Consider the following 20,463-nt stretch of genomic DNA (forward strand, 5'->3'; position numbering starts at 1 on the left):
TTGTCATTTTTTTATTATTATATTCATGTTTTTATGTAATCCAGGGCCCCCAAGGAGAACAGTTCATTGACAACTGATGGGGATAACCTGGTAAAATAACATAAATAAAACTATATGTTATAGTGTTCAAATTAAAGAAGCTGCCTGTTAAAACCAATTTACATGTACTTGTTAGACTCACATGTGCGTGTCAAAGTGCTAACAAATTAACGAATGTTACCACGGAATTGCCCGAAAGCTTTTAATGCGGACGAATGTTTTGCTTTTCATCCCCGCACAGCAATAAGCATTGACAAGAAAGTGGGCGAACTTCAGGATGTCACAGCATCAATTGCTACAAATACTGGGGAAACAAACATGGTTGACAAACAAATCTCAGTACACCACGAAGTAGTACGCACGTACATACAAGTAAGAACTATAGCACTCAAAGAAACCGGCATCAAAAGTTGAACGCTCTCTCGTTGTGGACATTGGATGCAGTGATTTCATTTTTGACCTGTTTGTAAAATAAATCAACAAGCAATAAGAGAAAATAGGTGAGTGCTAGTTCGTAAAAAAACGGAACCTGCAACACATATGAATCTGTGTTTTTACGAATACCCCGCACAGCGTAGTGGTCACTCAGTGGTCACTTGGTGATTATTTTTATAAACATACGCAAAAGCTCACTAAAATGTTTGTTTTCCCTCCTAGATCCTTGTAGCCAAACTTGGTCCGATGCATTCCTGAACCAAGCTCCTTCTGGGGTATTCAAATTTTGAAGTCAAAGGTTACCAAGTGGGCGTCATTTTGCTAAAAAAAAATACAAAATGCTTCTTCTCTTACATTCTTTTGTCGATTTCATTCATTCATTCTTTCTTTTCCACATTAATTGGTGTCTACGCAATACATGTACACTTAAACGAAAAAGAAAAGTAAATGTTGATGGGGGTCCCAGAAGCAACCGCTTGTCGAGTAGGGATCCCCATTAATATTAATTAACAATTACATTAACACTAAATACACATTCAATAAGACAGTAAACTAAACCAGAAAGGACAGTGAGTCTAGCTTTTAACCCTGTGAGAATATGTAAATGAGTGGACTAAATAGAGTTTAAATACCCAGTTAGTAGTATGGTTATATATATTTTTTTTAATAATGGAAGATTCCATACATTTTTACAGAAACATCTAGGGAGTTTTCCACTGCTTGGGACCCTCATGCTTAACTGTATTTTGGGCGAGAGTGGTAGTGGTACGAGCAAAGGACTGATGATATTTGTTTCACTGTCTGGTGAAATGGTGGTGCACCTCTTCATTTTTTGTGAACATAGAATAGATGGATTTAGGTAATTTGTTGTGATTTAGTCGGTGCATGAAGGTTCCAAGCTGGAGAGAATAAATATCAGTTACTTTAAGAGTTGTTTCAGACAAACCTAGTCAGATGCTTTTGCAATTTAGGAGCAGTTGGGCTTCTTGTGGTCAATGCGAGTCGTCATTTCAGACAAACCTTTCAAGAGGTTATTTAGGCTGATATCCGTGTTTCCTTCAAACTGGGGTGTACAATACAGGCGGAGTTGCCGGGGCTCGGATGACATGTCACAGGACTGTGGCAAGCATTTACAGAATATACACTGCCCTGAACATCGATGACCTGGCGAGAGCTAGTGCGCTTATTACAATGAGGGCCTGGTTGGAATCAGTATAAGCCTCTGTACTAATGACGTCACAATTTGTTTACGTGTGTTCTTTGCTATGGTGCTCAGTGGACTGTGGACCCCACTGGCTCCATAGGAAAGTGCACATGTAAACAAAGTGTGACGTCATTAGTACAGAGGCTTATTCGATACTGCATTGAACAATGAACATACTGCATTGAACACTGTCCGCCATATGCCTATGCCCTCGATTAAAGATGCTGACTCTTTTCTGTCTGGGTTTTTTTGAATTACTATAAATTCTTTGTATCGTGTGGTCCTGGTGCCTGGCACCTGAAAGGAAGCATGACCTCCACAAGCGCACAAGCTCAGTCAAGCAGAATATTTATCGTATTTGCCTAAACTGTGTAAGAGTAATAGGCTGCCCATGCACTCGTGGACATGGGTAATCGGTACATTGCGCTCGTAGCACTTGCTGTGTTTTTGGCCCAAACGAAGGCCCTAGATCAACCCACAGTTGTTGTGGAACAAGGTGTTCTGGTCGGCACCACCGAGACTTTTGAGGAGTCCCAATTCATCCGTGTAAACAAAACCATTGATGTCTTCAAGGGGATACCATTCGCTGAGCCGCCCGTGGGGCCGCTGCGATTCAGGCCCCCGGTGGCAAAAGAGCCGTGGGTCGGTACATACGACGCTACGTACTTCAGAGATGCCTGTATGCAGGACCCATCAGCTGTGAGAAATGCACCCGTTAACGAAGAATGCCTACATCTGAATATCTATGTACCCAGCCCCGCGTTGGTGAGTATGAAAGATATAGACCTTCAATCAAACCTTACAGCAAAGTATTCATCTGTACAAGAATTCTAACCAACCTTTAATTCTGTTGCTTTTCAACATAGGCTTTGGTACATCTAATGAAACCTGTCTATTTTTTTGCAGTCAGAGGGCGCTGCCGTCATGGTCTGGATACACGGTGGTGGTTTCAGTTTTGGATCCAGTCGTGAACTGTTGTATCAAGGGCAGTCATTGGTTGCATCGGGTGACGTCATCGTTGTCTCAATCAATTATCGCCTGAATGTATTCGGGTTTCTTACAACAGGTAAATTGCATTCTCCAAAGATACCTCAACTGCAAATCAACCAAGAGCGAGAGAGAGGGAATGAGGGGAAAACATGTCGTAATTTATTTTTGTATCTATTTAACAACTTGCACATGTACTAGTGATTAATATTACCACCTACATGTTCTGGCTCGCCCTCTATGATGCCAGAAATGAGCAGGTACTGGTCATCACCACCGTTATTCCCTTCGAGAAGCGAGGCGGTGATAATATTCTCCACATGTTCCAAATATGGTCTTTTTTTTCAATGGGCCAATAAGGCCAAGCTTCCATGTAATCCTCACCCGTACTATACACTACAAGCCTGTAGACTCCCATTGGCCAGACCCTAGCCACTGCAGAGTAAGGAGTGTTGAAAGACAGCAGCCAAGAGTGCCCCTAATTATGCCTTCGTGCAGTAATTAGAGATCTTTGTATTAACGCCGGCTCAAACAGGTTGTAAACAATCCTGGACCTGTGAATAACCTATATCTTATGCATGTCCAGGCATGCGGTGGTTATTGACCTAGAAACACATGTGGTGATAAAATTCTCCATGTGGTTCCACTGCGTAAATTGTTTGCCCTCGGAGCTCGAATGCACACGCCTCCACATACCTTGCATATAGGACCCAGCGCAATTGCATTTGCACCTTCCCTTGAACGAGGCAGCCGCAGTGCAGGGGAATGGCACATACCACTGAAGCCATGAATTTCCTGCATGCTGGACCGAGGTGGCCTGTAGTAGCGGCTGCTTTACATGTAGCTGGGATGTTTCAAGCAAGCTGCTTCCAGTAGTGAAGGAGCGATGTCTGGCCCCTTTGACACCTGCCGCTGCACCACACCCCTTGCTCTGCATGCGTATGGAGAAACCAGTAGTGTCGCACCCTGTTGGGCTGTGGAATAGGGGTGGTACCAATGACTTTGTCTGACCAAGATCGGAGTAGATGCTATGGACTAGTATCTCTACTTATCACTACCGAATTCAACCCAGAAATCCAATAGGATTACTAATGTGTACGTGCAGGCATTTGGCTGCTACCTGCTATATATGCAGCGGCATACCTGCTATATATGCAACGGCATGCGGTTATTTTGGTCCCCCGGACTAATTGTCGCCTTCCATTGAACGGTGGTTACCGCTATCAGCCGGCGTTAAGGGCTACAATATTTATTACACCCATGAAATGTTTGTTACTAACCAACTTACAGAGAGAAACGACGATTGAGCTAATGTCCGCAGCTAAAACCGGATTGGCAAACCCATGACATCGCTGTCCAACGTGCGAGTATATGCCATTGAATGACCCTGCTCTACTGCATGTGCCAGATGCAGGAAGATCCTGGTGTCCGCCCAGGAATGGTTGCACGGCTGAAGTGTTGTGATGTCACAATGCTCGTTGGAAAGCACGGTGTCCAATTAGAGCAGGCACTCGATACTTTGAGATCTGTGCTGCTGAATGAGAATAGCTCCTTTTTGTATGTTCTCATTAATTTTTAATTAGAAACTGCCGTTCCATGCATGCTTTGATAAGGATTGGAGCGCTTCCCTCGTTGACTCATTGTCCGTGGGGCCATTCCACGATTGTTACTACGTGCTAGTTTGGAGGTTATTTTCCTCATGATAATTATCCAAAACAATTGAGCACATGTATGCCTCCAGAAACGGTTAATGTTAGCGACACGAATTCACTGAATGTCCTTTTTTCCTGCTGTTGTTGGGCGCGCACCCATTTGGATAATTGCTGCCATATACATGTATCACCACAACCGTCGCTTGTTTGGCAGCAGCTGTGCGGCCTCTGGGTGCATTGAGGCAATGACAATTGTCGAACTTCGTCCCAGATCACAGTGACTCTCAATAATTCGGGCACAGTGGCTCACATATCGAATGACTCCGGTGTGCCCATTACATTCTTACAATGCTCTGAGTAGGCGGTCTGCTTGACCAGGTAAAGTGACGTGAGAGAGACTTGATGGGCGCACCTCGTGTTTCTGATGTGATGCTCATTGAGTTCAGACTGTGAGCGAATGTTAGGACCTCAGCCCCAGAAAGGACAGTGGCCCTCCCAGAGTGAGGCAGGTGCTTCCCGATCATATTAATGAATCTTGTCTTCAATGTGCGGCACGCGGCACGCCCATCATACAGGAACAAACGTGTCTCCTCCTAAAAAACGGTGGTATTGACATGATTTTTATATTGGAGCAGTTTGTTGATATCATACTATGACTGATCCAAGCTGGTCTGGCCTGGGTTAAGGAATTCAGTGTCCTGCGTCGTCAGCTCCACCACAAAGATTGAATCTATTGTATGTGTACAGATAAACTTTGCGACCTGTACAGCGAGTAAAGAGAACGTTTTTGAGGTGGAATGACGCACCAGAAATCCCAAAATGACCTCGAGTGGTAAACTTGACCTTCAAAACATTAAAATAACATCGGAAGCGGATATATCGACCCCGATAACCCCTTTGGTTTTATTGTTTTATCTGCAAGGACCTCCATCCGGGTGGCGGCCATATTGTTTTGTTTTCCAATATGGCGGCACCGTAGGGCATCTGTCTTGTGTCGAATCATTAGAATAACATCAGATTCATATTTTGTGACCACAAAACCTCCTTCAAGGTGGTATTACTTCGTTAATTTTTCATACTGTGATATATGGCGGCAAGTTTGGATTTTGCCAATATGGCGGTCACTTGGGGCGTCTGTCTTGCCTCAAATCACTAAAATAACATCAGATTCAGATTGCTCGACCCCGAAAGCACAGGAAGGTGGTATTATTTATGATTGTAGCTCGTTTAGTTTGATTGACCTCTGACCCGGTTGGCGGCCATATTGGATTTTGCCAATATGGTGGCCGCGTGGGGTGTCCGTCTTGGCGCCCGTCAAAAATCGAAGTAGTATGGCATGGCCATAGGGCCAAATTTCATGCTTTTGTAAGAATCTGAGCCAAAATATCACTGACACCCCTGACTATGATCTGTCCTATTTAGGTGATGAAGCTTTGCCGGGCAAGGTTGGACTCTTGGATCAAGTCTTAGCGTTGGAGTGGATTAAGAAGAATATTGCAGGTGAGTCACGTGACAAACCCCCACGATCTAAGATAAATCAGAATAAAGTTCAAAGCCTGTTTTTATTTTTGAAACCATTTAATGAAACCATTGTACCATTTTACCATAATTGTCAACAACCGTATGTTGACTGTAATTTAAAAAAAATTGTGTCCTTGTCACTGTTGCTATATGATTTTAAATAATCCAGTTGCACCATTTACCACGTAGAGGACGTATCTCAATAAACACCATGTTGTAAAGGAAACGGAATCCAACGATACGCAATTTTCACGGCCATGATGGTGTCAGATACTCGTAGAAAGAAAGACACAATCGATAACATTCACATTTTTTTTTTCCGGGGGAACCTCTTCTTTTCGTCAACAGCTTTCGGCGGCGATAGAAACCGCGTTACTATCTTCGGTCAGAGTGCGGGATCGGCCAGCGTCAATTTTCACATACTGTCTCAGCTTTCTGAGGGTCTGTTTGACCGTGCAATAATGCAGGTGAGATTGACGGCAGATGCCACACTGCAGGATTGCAGAAACGCTGTGCGTTAAAATTCCATAGGAATAATACCAGGATGCTTGACGAACCGTTTGCTAAGTAACAAAACGTCAGTTGGAAAGGAATGACTACTATACATAGAACCGTGGACTACTGTTTACAGCTTGTCCTCTTCAGGAAATTTTGCAAAAGGGTCACCTGAGAAAATAACCCTGAAGCCCAGAGTCGAAATCCTGTTGTCATAAACCCCGTATAATAGATAATACAGTATTGTGTCTGCTCTGCTGAAATACTAAGCATCGATACCATTTTCGTTTTTCACTTCAATTTCAGAGTGGTGCGGCTTTTTCACCTTGGGGGTTTTCCGAGGACATGGAGAGGCTACGAAAGCAGGCTTTTGAGATCGGGAAGAAGCTAGGCTGTGGAGTATCCGAGAGCACCGCCCTGGTAAACTGCCTGAGAGACAAGAACGCAACGGATCTTTACAGAGCAATAGACGTTGTAAATATCTTTATGAAATCTTAATTATATTGGGAAACGGGTTGGAGGGGCGCCATGTTCCTCGTCTCCCAGGTAGCATCCCGCCTTGCCTTCATGTTGATACCGCGGATTTTCCCTGCATTGTCACAGATTTGTAATGACTCGAGTCAATGACTCGACTCGATCCGACTCGAGTCACACTTCTCGGTGACTCGACTCGACTCCACTCGAGCGAAGGATAATAATAATACATATGGTACGGTACAGCGGCCGCTTGACATACAAACATACAATCTGTCACAGACTCCCAAGGCATCTTTGTCGCCCTTATCCTTCCAAGCCAAATAAGCCCATTGTCTACCCGAAGAGATATATGCCTATATCGCTGCTCTGTGTCCCTTACAAGATCCTGGAACGTCTCCTGCACGCCGGTAATATACCTCCATTTGCCCAAAAAAAAAGTAGGCTGCCGACAGCTTCCAAGTTGGGGAGAAGCCTGGCGCCATCTTCCTAGATCTGCTGCTTACGATACTGCTTGGCTTCGCGGACTCAATCCCATAAGAAGTTCCTGGAGACCATGGCAGATAAGCACATGGCGAGTTTCATAATGGTGCTGAGCAACCGCAGCTTTCGGCTTCATGCCAGCAGCGGCGAAGCAGGGTATAAGAGCGGCGTTCCACAAGGCTATGTGCTTGCTCCGATGTTGTTTAACATCTACATCCATGACCTGCCGGCAACCCAGTCAAGAAAGTATGGTTTCGCGGACGACCTGGCGATCCTACTCAACAAGCCATATTTGGAAGCAGCAGAAGAGGGCATCGATCACCAAAAACATGAAGATCCTGTCATCGTACCTGACGAACTGGCGCCTTAAGCTCAGTCTGGGTAAGACTATATCATCGATGTTTTACGTTAACAATAAAGAAGCATCGCGTGAGATGAATGCCATGGTACACCAAGTCCGGCTGCAGTGTCCCAGTCCGTTCTCACGTACCTCGATGTGAAACTGGACAAAACGTTGACTTTCAAACAACACCTGGAAAATGTCAAAAGGCAAAAACAACTGCCCAAGTCGCCTTGATACGTCGAATCGCTGGTACCACCTGTGGAGCTGCCACGAGGACGCTGCGTTTCTCCACTCAGACCATGGGTGTTCTCCGCCGCTGAATATTGCGCTCCGGTCTGGTGCCGAAGCCCCAACGTCAAGAAGCTAGATGCAGTCCTCGATAGCGCCCTGCGGACCATCTCAGAATGTCTCCGTGCCACTTCCGTGAACCAACTGCCTATCCTAGCAGGTATCGCCCCAGCCAGCGTCAGGCGAGAAGCGGCTATGTTGGCGCCCTCTCCCAAAAGGCCCAGGCAACTGAATCCCACCTCCTCTACAAGGTTGCGACGGAAAGACAACGACGTGCGCGCCTCAAATCCCGGCGCCCGTTTGCAACGCATACCCACGAGCTGCTCACGAAACCAGCAGACGTCTTTAAGGCCGCCTGGGTAAGGAACAGCTTGAGAGTCCGGTGGACCTCAGCAGAACCATCCAGGCTACACCGCTTCATAAACGACCCAGAAGCAGTACATGACCCTCAACGTCCTAGGACTGGAGTTGGATGCTATGGTGCATCCATGAAAAGCTTAATATTCGACTCGATTCGACTCGAGTCACAAAAACCAATGATTAGTTACAACTCTGGAAGGTCATTCAGCAGTTTTCCTCGAACTGTACTAAAACTGTTATTTCCTTATTCATTTCATGCCAAGGGATCTGCCTAGAAATATGTCGAAAAACGGTCAATTGCCAATAGTAGGAATCACTCATCCTTATTATTACTCTATGATCACATTGGTAGTTATTCGTCCCGTTCGTCCCCTCCAACCCGTTTCCTCTTTCTTTTTCGTTAACAAGTGTTATCTTCTATCATTTTAGAACAACGTCTTTTCCGCGGTAGTGGTGGATGGGCGCTTCCTGATAGACACACCAGAAGCTCTGTACGCAACTGGTCGGTACAATCATGTTGACCTTCTCCTAGGCACAAATAAAGATGAAGGCACGCTTTTTTTAGTGGGCCAACCTCGCTTCTCCGACTACGTTAACTCCGAGGAACCTCCGGCCCTGAGCAGACAGGATTTTGATGAACTTATCGACAGTGAATTCTTTCTGGGTAAGAGAATATACTTGTTTAAATCTTGAAAAGAAATACACCAGTACTTCGCTTTTAAAGGCACATAATTATGGTCACTTGTATTTCCTAAGGGTAGTCTTTCGCATTATTATCAGAAAGCTAACTTGGATTGAAGATCGCGCTAGTACTGAACAGCCCGTGCAGTTATTCCTTATGGTTGCTGAACACATCGAAGAAATCAAGAGTCGAAGGTATCCAACGATCACTTGACTGGTTATTGGAAATAAAGAATACTATTGACCTATTTCTAGATGTTTCTAGATCGAAAGGTTGCTCCAGTTTTAAGCTCTGGCAGGAGCTTCTACACGTCACTTGGTGGTCGGTAGGTTGGTCGCTCTGTCTGTCTGTCCCCGGAAAATTGACCAAAAAATTACTAATTGCATGGCCAAATGGCATGCCTTGGTCATAACATGCAAAAATGTCTCTAAACCTGGTTTCCAGAGAGGGGGCAACACTGTGTGGACGTGGGCAAGTCCACACAACGTCGTTGCTACCTGGTTTATGTGGCCCCTCTTTTGTTCGGAAGTCCACACAGTGAATGTACTGCTTGTACCGCAATTGTAAAACTCGTCGCGCACACACATTTATTCTTTACCCTACATACCTACTGTGGACATTCCTTTGGGTTTTCTTTGTGCGGTTGAGAAAACCGGAGAACAAATTGTACTTACACTGTAAATACTCTTTCAACCCAATTTCTTACTTATTATCATTTCATAGGGTGTTCCTCTTCATTTTGCAATTGATAAACCTATTTCAAAGAATGCCTCTGAATCTGTTTTCCAGAGAGGAGGAAACCTTGTGTGGACGTGGGCAAGTCCACACAGCGTATCTGAAAACTGATTTATGGGGACATCTCTTTAATTTGTTGAGAGGACCACGACCTGAAAGTCATGCTTGTACAACCACACAAGGGTGTGTTTACCTGCAATGGGGGACCCCCTATTGTCCCTCTTTAGGATATCCTCTGAAAACGTTAGTACAAACAAATTTGCTTATAATAATGTTTTAAGAAGACCTCCTTTATGTTTCATTGTACACGATCGTCAATTGTGGACCTTCGGCAGTTGTGAACCTTATAGTATTCTATTGTTCAGCGTCCGCTATTGAATGTAGAAACAAACTCAGCGCCACAACGTGAGAGTGCAGCCGTGCTTCGTTAGCTGAATCCCACATGTACACACATGTATGGGTTGCTCTAACCTTATATATATTTGTGGACTTGTCAATAAAAGAGGTCCACAGGATGCAGAAAGCATGAACGCTTTGTGGACTTGTACTTGTACATGTCCACACTAGGTTTCCCTCTCCCTGAAAAACAGGTTTAGAGGCATTTTTGATATAGATTGGAGTATATCGTTCTCCCGCCTTGAAAAAAAAGTGCACGGTCATATATATATGTTTACAAGAAATAAACGCTCCTATATGAAAGTAAGATCAAAAAGGGTACGTGAGTATAATTTGCACAAACTCAAAAAAGGATGTTCAGAAGCTATGAATTTCAATGTAAAAATTAAAAAATGTGGAAATTTGAATGTTGCTTTTCTCCGATTATTGCAAAATAATATTGGTTCTTTTAAGCATCTTTCTTCCATGTTTTCTGATTTTTGTGTCAGATGGTAAAATGAAACCAGTTGATGACGCTATCAGAATGCAGTACATTGACTGGTCCAAGGCAGACTTTAGCGACCATGACTACTATCACTCGTACGTGGCGTTTGCGACGGATTTCTATTTTGCTAGTGGGGCGGACAGGGTGGCGCGCTTTCATTTCCATGGCAACGACAGTGTCTTCATGTATGAGATGACGCACGTGCCTTCTGTGTCCATCTACAACCTTCAAGGAGGACCAGGTTGGCTTGGTTGCGGTCATGGAGAAGATATCTCGTTTGTGTTCGGCCTTCCCTTCATCTCTAATATGGCGCCGCTCTATGCCGCGTTCAAGGATGAAGAAAGAGGACTGGCCGTCGAGTTTATGGAGTTCTGGACCACCTTTGCCAAAACAGGGTAGGTATTAACTCCGCCATCCACCAGGCCTAATCAGACAAAGGATATTACTCCCAATGTGGGTTAAAATTACATGAATTACGCACTTTTGTTGATAAACAACCCACTTTATACAACCAATTTCGTGATCAAGAACACCGATACAATTCCGGCGATTCACCATACAGTGCGCCACCAAGAAGTTGCCATGGAGAGTCAATTTTATCTAGTTTACGGTCGACAAAACACGGTCCATTTGAATGAGTGTCAGTAGACAAATTGAGTTAATTTGTCATAGATTGGGACAAAGCGTTTTGCGGCCTTACCAAAAACACCATATTAATAAGAGAAGAAAAGGGCAAACTTGCACTCGAATCATACGCTTGCTAAAATACTGACCGGAAAAGCATACAATTTCACTATGTCCCGCACTGCGAATTTGTCGACCATCTCCCACAATGCACTGGGAAAAATGAACTCTAGTTGGCAAACTTTTTTTGGCACACTGCACTGTGAAACGCCCAAATTGATAAGCAAATAATAGTTATTCTAGAATATTACAGATCATGAAATAAGTATTATTTGTTCTATGGTATTAGGTATGGTATTGTCTTCCTATCCTCTCATTTCACTGAAAACTTTTAATTGCTACCCCTCGATCTTCGAACCCACAGAGCACATAATTATGCATAGCCAAACACATGTTGAGACTGAAATGCAAGATTTCAACAAATTCTCCTCTACTTACAACAGAAACCCTGGCGTGCAGACGCAAGGCTCCCTTCCCGACTCCCAGCGCACCTTCTGGCCTCGGTTTACCGTCCCGGAGTTAGAGTACAAGGAACTCAGCTTGAATATGAATACCTCCAGGGCGCTCAAGAGTCAGCAGTCTTACTTTTGGAACTCCTATGTCATTGAGCTCAACAATATGCTCGGTAAGGTGAAGGAATTTAGTGATACAGAAAAATGGAGTTACATGAACTTGGGCTCATGTCTCTGGTTCAGCCTATTAGATTGACACTTCGGGCAGGGATGTTTTATGAATAGAAATTGAGGTGACGTCACGATGACGTCATTATTTTATTTTTAATTGATTTTTTTCAGTTAATCTGCTATGTCAAGAGCAAAATTCACAGCCGGTCTTCTCCATAAGTCAACTTAATCAATAAACAACTGCGCAGACAAGCCAGATACATTGCGATATACAATGATTGACAATTGTAGTTGGCAATTATTTCCTGGGCATCTTTTTTGAAGAATATGTCCTAATGTTTTTCATTAGTTCCAGAAGCAAGGACTACCGTCGGTTCGAGACCAAACGTCGGCTCGGGAGTAAACATTGCTGCTTTTGTCCTAGCGGGCGTCCTGTTCGTCGTAGTTGTGATTGGTCTCGTCGCTTTAATCCTGTCGAAAAAACGTAAGGCTGTCCGTTCACAGCAAAGCACTTCCGACCAAGTGGTAAGTTATTACAATTTGATTAGTTAAAGTATGGGTTTGTGGCTTTTCTGCTTTTACCAAAAAGATTGGTTTTGTCCTGATTTTTTTTTACTTTTCTGCCAACAGCAGAAAGCCTTTGTTTTTGCTCTGATTTTTTTTTTTGCTTTTCTGCAATCGTTGCGGAAAAGCTTTGCTTTTTGTACCGATTTTTTTCTTTTTTCCCTTTTTTTTTTATTAAGATTGTTTCCCTTTTTTAGGCTTTTTTCGCACATTTGCATAAAAGTCATTGTATTTTGTTTTGATTTTTTAGGCTATTCTTGTTGGCTTTTCCGCAACGTTTCCAAAAGCCCAAAATCGCAAAGACATTGTACATGTCTTTTCTCCAAAAAAAAAAATTGCAAAGTTTGACATAAAATGCACTTTGAACCTGGTGAGTAGGCCTATATGAAGCTTTTGCAAACCCCAAAGTCCTGCTGTTCATGCTAGTTGTGATTCTAGTCAAAGAGTGTTAGCCTTTTGCGGACATGTAAGAAACCACATTCGGGCGTTAGTGATGTTTGTTATTTTTATGTTACATACACAACTTGTACACATTGAGGGAAAACGACAGGACATTTTTTCTTCTTGTTTGTCATCCAAAATCCCTTGGCAAAGGCTCAACTCGGCACAGGCTCAGAACCCAGAAAAGGCAGTTGTATTTTCAATTGGCAATTAACAATTCAAGTTATTTTTGTAATTATTTGAACGGAAAGGTTCATTTTCAACAACCAAAATAAACTCGTACCCCATCGAAAGTCGAAACCAACCTTTTCCCCTACAATGAATAAGGGCCTGACAACACGCTCTTTGGTGAGTTGTTGGCTAATGAATTATCGGGTACACATCTCACCTATATGTTCGTTATTACCTATGGTTTTTACAAACTAGTCTTGTTCGAGTTGGATTTCAATTTGTACAGTGTATCATTTTTTACCCCAAATGATATTTTTCATGATTTGTTTCCTTTGCCTATACAAAGCCGTTATGGATGTAGCTGAACGTGAACGGAGACAAACACTTAACGCCTGGACGTACACGTATCTTGCCGATTGGAGAAACGAGTTCGCTGAGGACCTTGCCATCCCCCTGGCTGTAAGCCGGAGGGGGATATTGTGATATCGATAGCGTATTCCTTCTCTGTGCTTGTCCGTCTGTATCTGTGCGTGTGTGTTTTATGTTTTGATTAACTCTTGTCAGCACGATAGCTTGAGAAATACTTTACTTACGAACTTGAAATTTAGTTGGTGGGTTGTTCTTGATAGTCTTAAGAAGCCTATTGCTTTTGGAGCCAAGAGGTCAAAGGTCCCTATTGCTAAAACAATAGAAATTTTCTCAGTGCGATGACTTGAGAAAAACTTTATAGGCACTAGATATTTGGCTTGTCGGTTGTGTTTGGAAGTCTTAAAAAGCTTATTAAGGTGTTGAGCAACAGGTGTGAGGTCAAGGTCACTATTACTAAACAATAGAAATCTTCCATTAATAGGGCCACTGACTTCTCAAAGCTGTCAGCATGCCGGGGGATTGCGTTAGTCTCAATTGCAGTATTTTTGAATGTTACGAAAATAAATTCTTATAAGCTTAAGCAATACTACTTCTTATTCCAAATTATGTTGCTGTACTTATCAAAAGGCTCTCTTTTCCCTCCCAATTTAAGTACATGTAATACATTTATATTATAATGAACATCGTGTCCAGAGTTCGACACCGTTTGCAGCTATTTTAACGGTGTTCTATATTAACAATAAATCATAATTTCTTAATGAAACGGTTTTTTTTTTTAAATAGAAAATTATAAATAAACAGTTTGTGGCTTGAAGGGAATATACAACATTAAAAAATATACAACATGAAAAAATTGTTTACATCCTGTCAAATATAGACACTTATTGTGCTGTGTTTTACCCTCGGAGAAGCCAGGCGGTTATAAAATTCTCCGCATTTTCCAAATATGGTCATAATATATTTATTTTTTTCAATCGGACAATAACGCCAAGCTTCCATGTCACCCTCACCCCCTACTATACGCCACAAGCCTGTAGACTCCCATTGGCCTTACCCTAACCACTGCAGAGTAAGGACTGTTAAAAGACAGCAGCCCCAAGAGGCCTCTAATGCCTTTGTGCAGTAATTGGATATCTTAGTGGCCAACCCCTTTTGTGCCGCCGATCTCTCTGTGTCAACCCCTCGTGCCGCCCAGAGCTCAGACAGGTTGTTAACAATCCTGGCCCACACAAGGCCATGTGACTGACCTATACATGTATCTTGTGCATGACCATTCATGAAGGGGTTATTGACCTAGAAACAGTGTGGTGATAAAATTCTCCATGTGGCTACTCCGCGTAATTTTTTGGGGCTCGATGCTCGAAGGAGGGGGGGGTTGGAGGTATCGATTTGGTTGTCCGACCAGCATTGGAAAAAAACTTTTCTCAAATACTGTTCCCAATTTATCATATTTGATTATTTCACCTTTTCTTTGCAATCGATAACACACCTGTGAACGGGTACAAGCCAGCTAGACTAATTTCCTAACCTTGCTATTCCTTGACGTCTATAAACTACTCCGTTTCATGTTAAGTGGAACTAGAACATGATTAGTTTGCTTGATTTTCCCGCATTTATGAAACCAAAACGTGAAACAAGTCAGTTCAACAATATTTACTATAAAATACTAACATCCTGAATCCATCAATTTCTGACAATTATAACAAAATCAAATGGTGTATATTCTCCCTTAATGTTCCACTTAACTTCATAAAAATTGAATACAAAAGACTTGAGATTGCAGTGAAACAAAATTATTCTTTTGTTCGTCTTACATAAATGTTTATGGTATCAGTTCCTCATATATGAAGAATGACTTAAATATCATCTGTAAATTTACCCAGCGAGGCGTCTTTGTCTAATTCCAGTTGTAATCCACCAGAACATTTTAATTTAGTAATGTGTTTATACCTTTAAATGAAATTATTATAAGAGCATTTTTTCAACAACATTGTTATTATTTTTTTATTTTTAATGTCCTGTTGTTTAGGGATTTACTGATATTCATCTTACCCATTATTTTAAGCTCATTGTTTCAAGTGCTTTCAATTGAGGATTTGTTTTATTTTGACTCTTTCTGGTTTTATGTCCTTTTGTTTTATAAGTCTCATTTAATGTGTAATAAAGTTGTATTTGTAATATTATAATGTTTTTCTTGTAAAATATATTTCTTTTGTAAATGTTTATGAAATGGGTTACTGCATTTTAAAGAGCAAAGTATTTGTTTTTAACATTTTGAAAAATAAAAATCATCACAAAATTAACAACTCCTTGCCATGTTCAATTAAATATCCACTCACCCTCCCCTCTCGATCCCTCCCCTAAGAAAAAGATAGAGACAAATGAAGGGTGACCTGAACATCAGCTTGAATTGATATCAACCCAGCGAGGCGCCTTCGTTTGATTTCAGTTGTAATCCAACACAATATTGTAATTTCTTGGTATTATTTTTGTTGTAAATGCTGTGTCTCGATAAAGTGTTGTTCGACAATATATTCATTCAGATGTGCACTGAGGCGTGCGTACACTGGTAAATGTAAAAGGGCAATTCCACAGAGAAGTTAACAAGGCCGCAAGGAATTTATTTTATCTTCTGAACTACAAGCATCACAACAACCAATGTGGGGACAACATCTTTCACTATTTCAAATGTGCCAGAGAGATGGAATGTGTGTAAGTGTGTTTTGAGGAGCGGGATCAGCCGACATTTTTTTTGGGGGGGGGGCTAAATCATGTATTTTTGGTAGTTATTTTTGTACCTTGTTTTAACATGCATCATAAAAAGTGAGTGTTATGGTGAATTTTTTTTTTAAGTCCAAGAGAAACGTTCAAACTCTATACAAAAAAGAGTTTTTTGATTGATTATTAGTCTTAAATGTTTGAACTTTGTACCAAAGATGGGCGGACGAGCCGTAACGTCAGTGACCTTCACGAGAAGGTTATCATTATATGATGGGTATGTGGCCAAACTCGGAAACGAGATTAAATAAATGCATAACGATAAATGGTACATGTTTAACCCTAATCAATACATGTCCAGTATGAGAAGAATTTCAAAGACAAGATATGTAAGAGAAGAATTTCAAGAGAAGAATTTCAATCAAGACCTCAAACAAAATTACTTGTCCTTTTCATGCAGTGGCGTAGCCATGGGGGGCGTGGGGACAACCCCCCCCCCCATGAAACCTTGTCGCCCCCAGTCGCCCCCCACTGAGATTTTGAGTTTCTAAAAAAAATATCATTGATCCACATGACGCCCCACCCCCCCCCCCCCCCCCCCCCCCATGAAATGCTCCAGCTCCAGTGCTCTAATCTACAGCCATAGATTTGTATTATGTGTTTTTTAGACAGAGACATTTTCCGGTTCTTATTACATGATTTTCCTAGCGTATCCAACTTCAGGCGTTGAATATTCATAACAAGGTTTGAGGGGACATTCCTCATTTTGCCACATTAGGTCACAAATGTGACCTCGAGATGAAAACAAAACTGCCCTCAAACGCACGTGAAAGTCATGAAAGCACTATGATCGCGTTTAAAAATGATCTCCTCTTTTGTAATGCAAAAGTGCCCTTCAAAAACACAAATACCCCTCGCGCATTAACAAGATTGAGAACCTTCTCGAGACGGAAAACTATCCCTCGAAAACACGAATGACCTCTCTCGCAATAAAACAATTGTGGAAAACTGGCCTGTAAATAAATAATAGTGCTCCTCACGCTTTTAAAATGTAATGCAACATTTGTAAAAGTGTATATCAGTATTGTTAGTAAATTTTGCTCTGGGTAACATGTATTCCTTGCAATGTGAACGAATAAAATAGTTTCACAATTTTCTCCTCTTTCACATCGACGGACGTTGCCCTTTTTTCTGAGCCAATGCCTCTTTATGGGCCAATGCCTCTTTATAGTTTTAAAAACGTTCCACCGCCGCCGATTGGCGTATTCCCCCCTCCCCACTCGCCGGCACAGATTTACGCCACTGGCTGTCATTGCACTCACGTGGTCACGATTCCAATCATGCCACCGGCTGACGTTAATGTGACATTTCCATTGTATTATAATGGCATCATTCCTTAGACTAAACGTAAGTACAAGAAAAGATGAATTTTCCCAAGCTAGCTAAGGGAGCCAAATTAAAATCAGACAAACAAAATTCCTTCGTAAATGTTTGTAAACGGGTCAATAGTTTGATATAAATATAATGAAGTAGGGGAAACTTGCTAGAGTTTCGCTCAATCAGCGCGATATGTCAGTGCCGGCCGAAAGACGCGCGACGCGAAACAATTGATGAGACAGAATAAGGACGAGCCTGGTAAGGTTAATTGCTCGTAGTGACTCTGCCTAGTCAACTGCTCAGTACATATGAATGATTGTAGAAAAGAGTTACGTAACAGCATTCATGTGTATAGCGCGATACTGATGCATCTTTCATGCAACTATGAAACACAAAGTAACTCTCCCACTGCAGAAATAAGGATTATATTTTAAACGCAAAGAAAAGAGCACCTACTGAAACAGCCTAGTTGTTAAGCTGTCTGACAGCGGACCCAGGGTTAGGGGTTCGAACCCGCTTGGTGTCATTTTTTTGGTTTTCGATGCCCGCGGTTCTGTCATTTAAGAGTATTAATTTCCCGTCGTCATTTACCAACAGCAGTTAGCTCGGTCGGTCGGTCGGTAAGCTGACTCACAAGTTGGGACTGTCTGCGAAGTCCAGGTTGGCATCTGCGTATAGGTACGGGGTTCTTTTGCTGACTCGGCAGCAAGGCTTAGGGTGCCACCTCGTTTCCTCCCTTTATGGTGCCTGACTTTCGAGTTACATGGATGGACAGGGAAGGAGGTGTGGTGGGCCGGGTACCGAGTCCCGGAAGAGTTCTATATTGGAAGTCGGTAAGGGGCTCATTGAGTTAGGGTCATAAGTCCGACTCCTGAAGACTTGGCCATCGCCACATAACTTTTTGTTTTATTTTCTTTCTTTCTTTTCTATCGGAGGACAATTGTAAGAATGATTAATTTGTTATTTTGAGAGCTTTTACTGTAATCGTTCAAAATTAATTTTTGAAATTGCTCGAAAATACAAAATTCGATCCAGTTATGATGTTTTTATTTCATTGTCGCAAACTGCATGACCAGTCATGCTCAGTACCTTTGCGCATACCTTGTCCAGGCCTGTTCCCTGATTTCAGACTGCGGGGGGGGGGGTGTCTTTCAATCCTATATAGTGGCATTTTTTTTTATATGCGAGTGCAAAGCACTGAAGGCGTGGGGTCCGGGGACGCTTAAGAGCCCCATGAATTTTTTTGGATTGCAGATGCTCTGTGGCGCAAATATCAAAATTGTAGCTTGACTCTATATCGAAATATGCCCTCATTATTTAGAGTCGTCACTAATAAGAATCAGCTCAATTCGTAACTGCCTGCGAGCGAGCACGTGCTTGTGTTTTGCTACAGCTGTAGCTGTCAACCCCCGTTTATGAAGCGACTTTGCGCGGCAGCTTGTGCCGACATGACAGAATGTACAATCTTTTGCCATGGGTTGCAGAACCTAATGTTAGCTTCGCGAAGTTTTGAGCAGTGGTATTTATTATTTACACTCTCCACTTTGTTCTCATTCCCTCTTCCTTTCCCCTTCCTTCTCCATTCTTCGGAACACTGGTGCCTAGGGCCTACGAAACACTTAATCCGGGCCTGGAGACACGCCAATTATTCACCGGTCACCCGGCCTCTGTCATTTCAAAAAGCGAGGCTAGAAGGGGAAGGGGGGGGGGGTGGGCTGAACACACTTTTCCTATGAACACTCGCGATAAAATACTGGGGGTGGGTGGTTAACAACAACAACAACAACAACAACAACAACAACAACAACAACAACAACAACAACAACAACAACAACAACAACAACCCCCACCGATGCTACGTCACTACCGTCTTCCACTCCTACCAATGACAGTTGTGAAATCCGTATCCAACAAATAAGGTCTTGTCTAGTACGTCGACTGCGTAGCTTGTACCTTGCAAATTCCGGGTTTTTAAAGGGGTGGTTGGTTTGTTATTTTAATGGGGGAATCGTCGGAGTTGCGGTGTTTTATTCCTGCGAGGTATTATGAGTTTTACCAGGAATCACTTGAAATACGCATTTGTTTGGGGAAAAAAGTTTACCTGGCACCGTGCACATACAACAGAATTCATTTTGTTAAAAGAAGCTTGGGCAGACAGGGTTTTATACGGTTATCTTCAGGCGTGATGTACCAGCTGAAATGAGGAATGAATAAACTGTATCAAAAGGTTTTAATTTACATGTACATGTTTAGCACAACATGGCGATCAGGTGCATAATACGCTTTCAGTTATATGTTCTTCTCAGAAAAGCAAACTTCAGTTACGTCACACCCGGTAGTTTAGTCTGATAGGTAACCGGCCCTTGACAAACATCATGCTAACTCGGTAAATATACAAAGTGACTAATATGTCATTGCTGCGAGATAAAAAGCAGTGGCTCGAATCCTTTTGTTTTGTTAAGCTCCCTGTGACAAGCTGTGTCAGGGGTCGATGAATTTGCAAGTTTTGTGAACTTTATTTGTAATATCTGATAGTGTTTAGGTCTCAAAGCTATGAATATCAACACAAATATTTCGAAGTTTTCTTAAGTATGAGTCGTGTTTATTTAAGAACGCTTGTTTTGGTTAGTTTTCCCATTTTTTAACGATAGGCCTACTCTTTTAAGAGATAGTTTAATGTAAACGATCACTTGCGCTGCCGTTTGTACTCTTAGTCTTTTTTCCCAACTGAAATTGTTTAGATTTGTTTATTTTTGTTTAATTCATGTCATGCGCCATTGACGTAGCCACCGAATAGACAGGGCCTTGCGTAAGGGACTCTGACATATATTTAAAGCTTTGGAATTTACAAGTATAACATGTTATAACATGGAACATTCCATGTTGACTAAAAGGGGTTGGGGTTTCTTGTGGGCGTAGCAATATCAATGGCCATAAT

The 20,463-nt window shown here is 42.2% G+C and overlaps 1 protein-coding gene across 1 annotated transcript; it reads left to right on the top strand.

The window, feature by feature from the left end:
- The first annotated feature begins 1,865 nt into the window (after window positions 1–1,865).
- LOC119720771 (cholinesterase 1-like) lies at window positions 1,866–15,713 on the top strand. Its single transcript, XM_038190609.1, has 10 exons — window positions 1,866–2,443; window positions 2,585–2,744; window positions 5,740–5,817; window positions 6,187–6,305; window positions 6,640–6,807; window positions 8,711–8,945; window positions 10,583–10,973; window positions 11,706–11,887; window positions 12,235–12,410; window positions 13,408–15,713. Exons 1-10 carry the CDS (start codon window positions 2,084–2,086, stop codon window positions 13,420–13,422), a joined length of 1,884 nt encoding a protein of 627 aa, XP_038046537.1. The 5' UTR covers window positions 1,866–2,083; the 3' UTR covers window positions 13,423–15,713.
- The last annotated feature ends 4,750 nt before the right edge of the window (window positions 15,714–20,463 follow it).

The sequence above is a fragment of the Patiria miniata genome, unplaced genomic scaffold (assembly GCF_015706575.1).
Source record: "Patiria miniata isolate m_02_andy unplaced genomic scaffold, ASM1570657v1 HiC_scaffold_9, whole genome shotgun sequence".
In the NCBI taxonomy this organism is placed as follows: domain Eukaryota; kingdom Metazoa; phylum Echinodermata; class Asteroidea; order Valvatida; family Asterinidae; genus Patiria; species Patiria miniata.

What these genes read in the sequence shown, in the direction of transcription:
- LOC119720771 (XM_038190609.1), top strand. Translation starts at nt 2,084, where the DNA reads ATGGGTAATCGGTACATTGCGCTCGTAGCACTTGCTGTGTTTTTGGCC. An exon ending in ATTCGGGTTTCTTACAACAG is followed by an intron (nt 2,745 to 5,739) that starts GTAAATTGCATT and finishes TGTCCTATTTAG; the next exon opens with GTGATGAAGCTTTGCCGGGC. An exon ending in ACCACCTTTGCCAAAACAGG is followed by an intron (nt 10,974 to 11,705) that starts GTAGGTATTAAC and finishes TACTTACAACAG; the next exon opens with AAACCCTGGCGTGCAGACGC.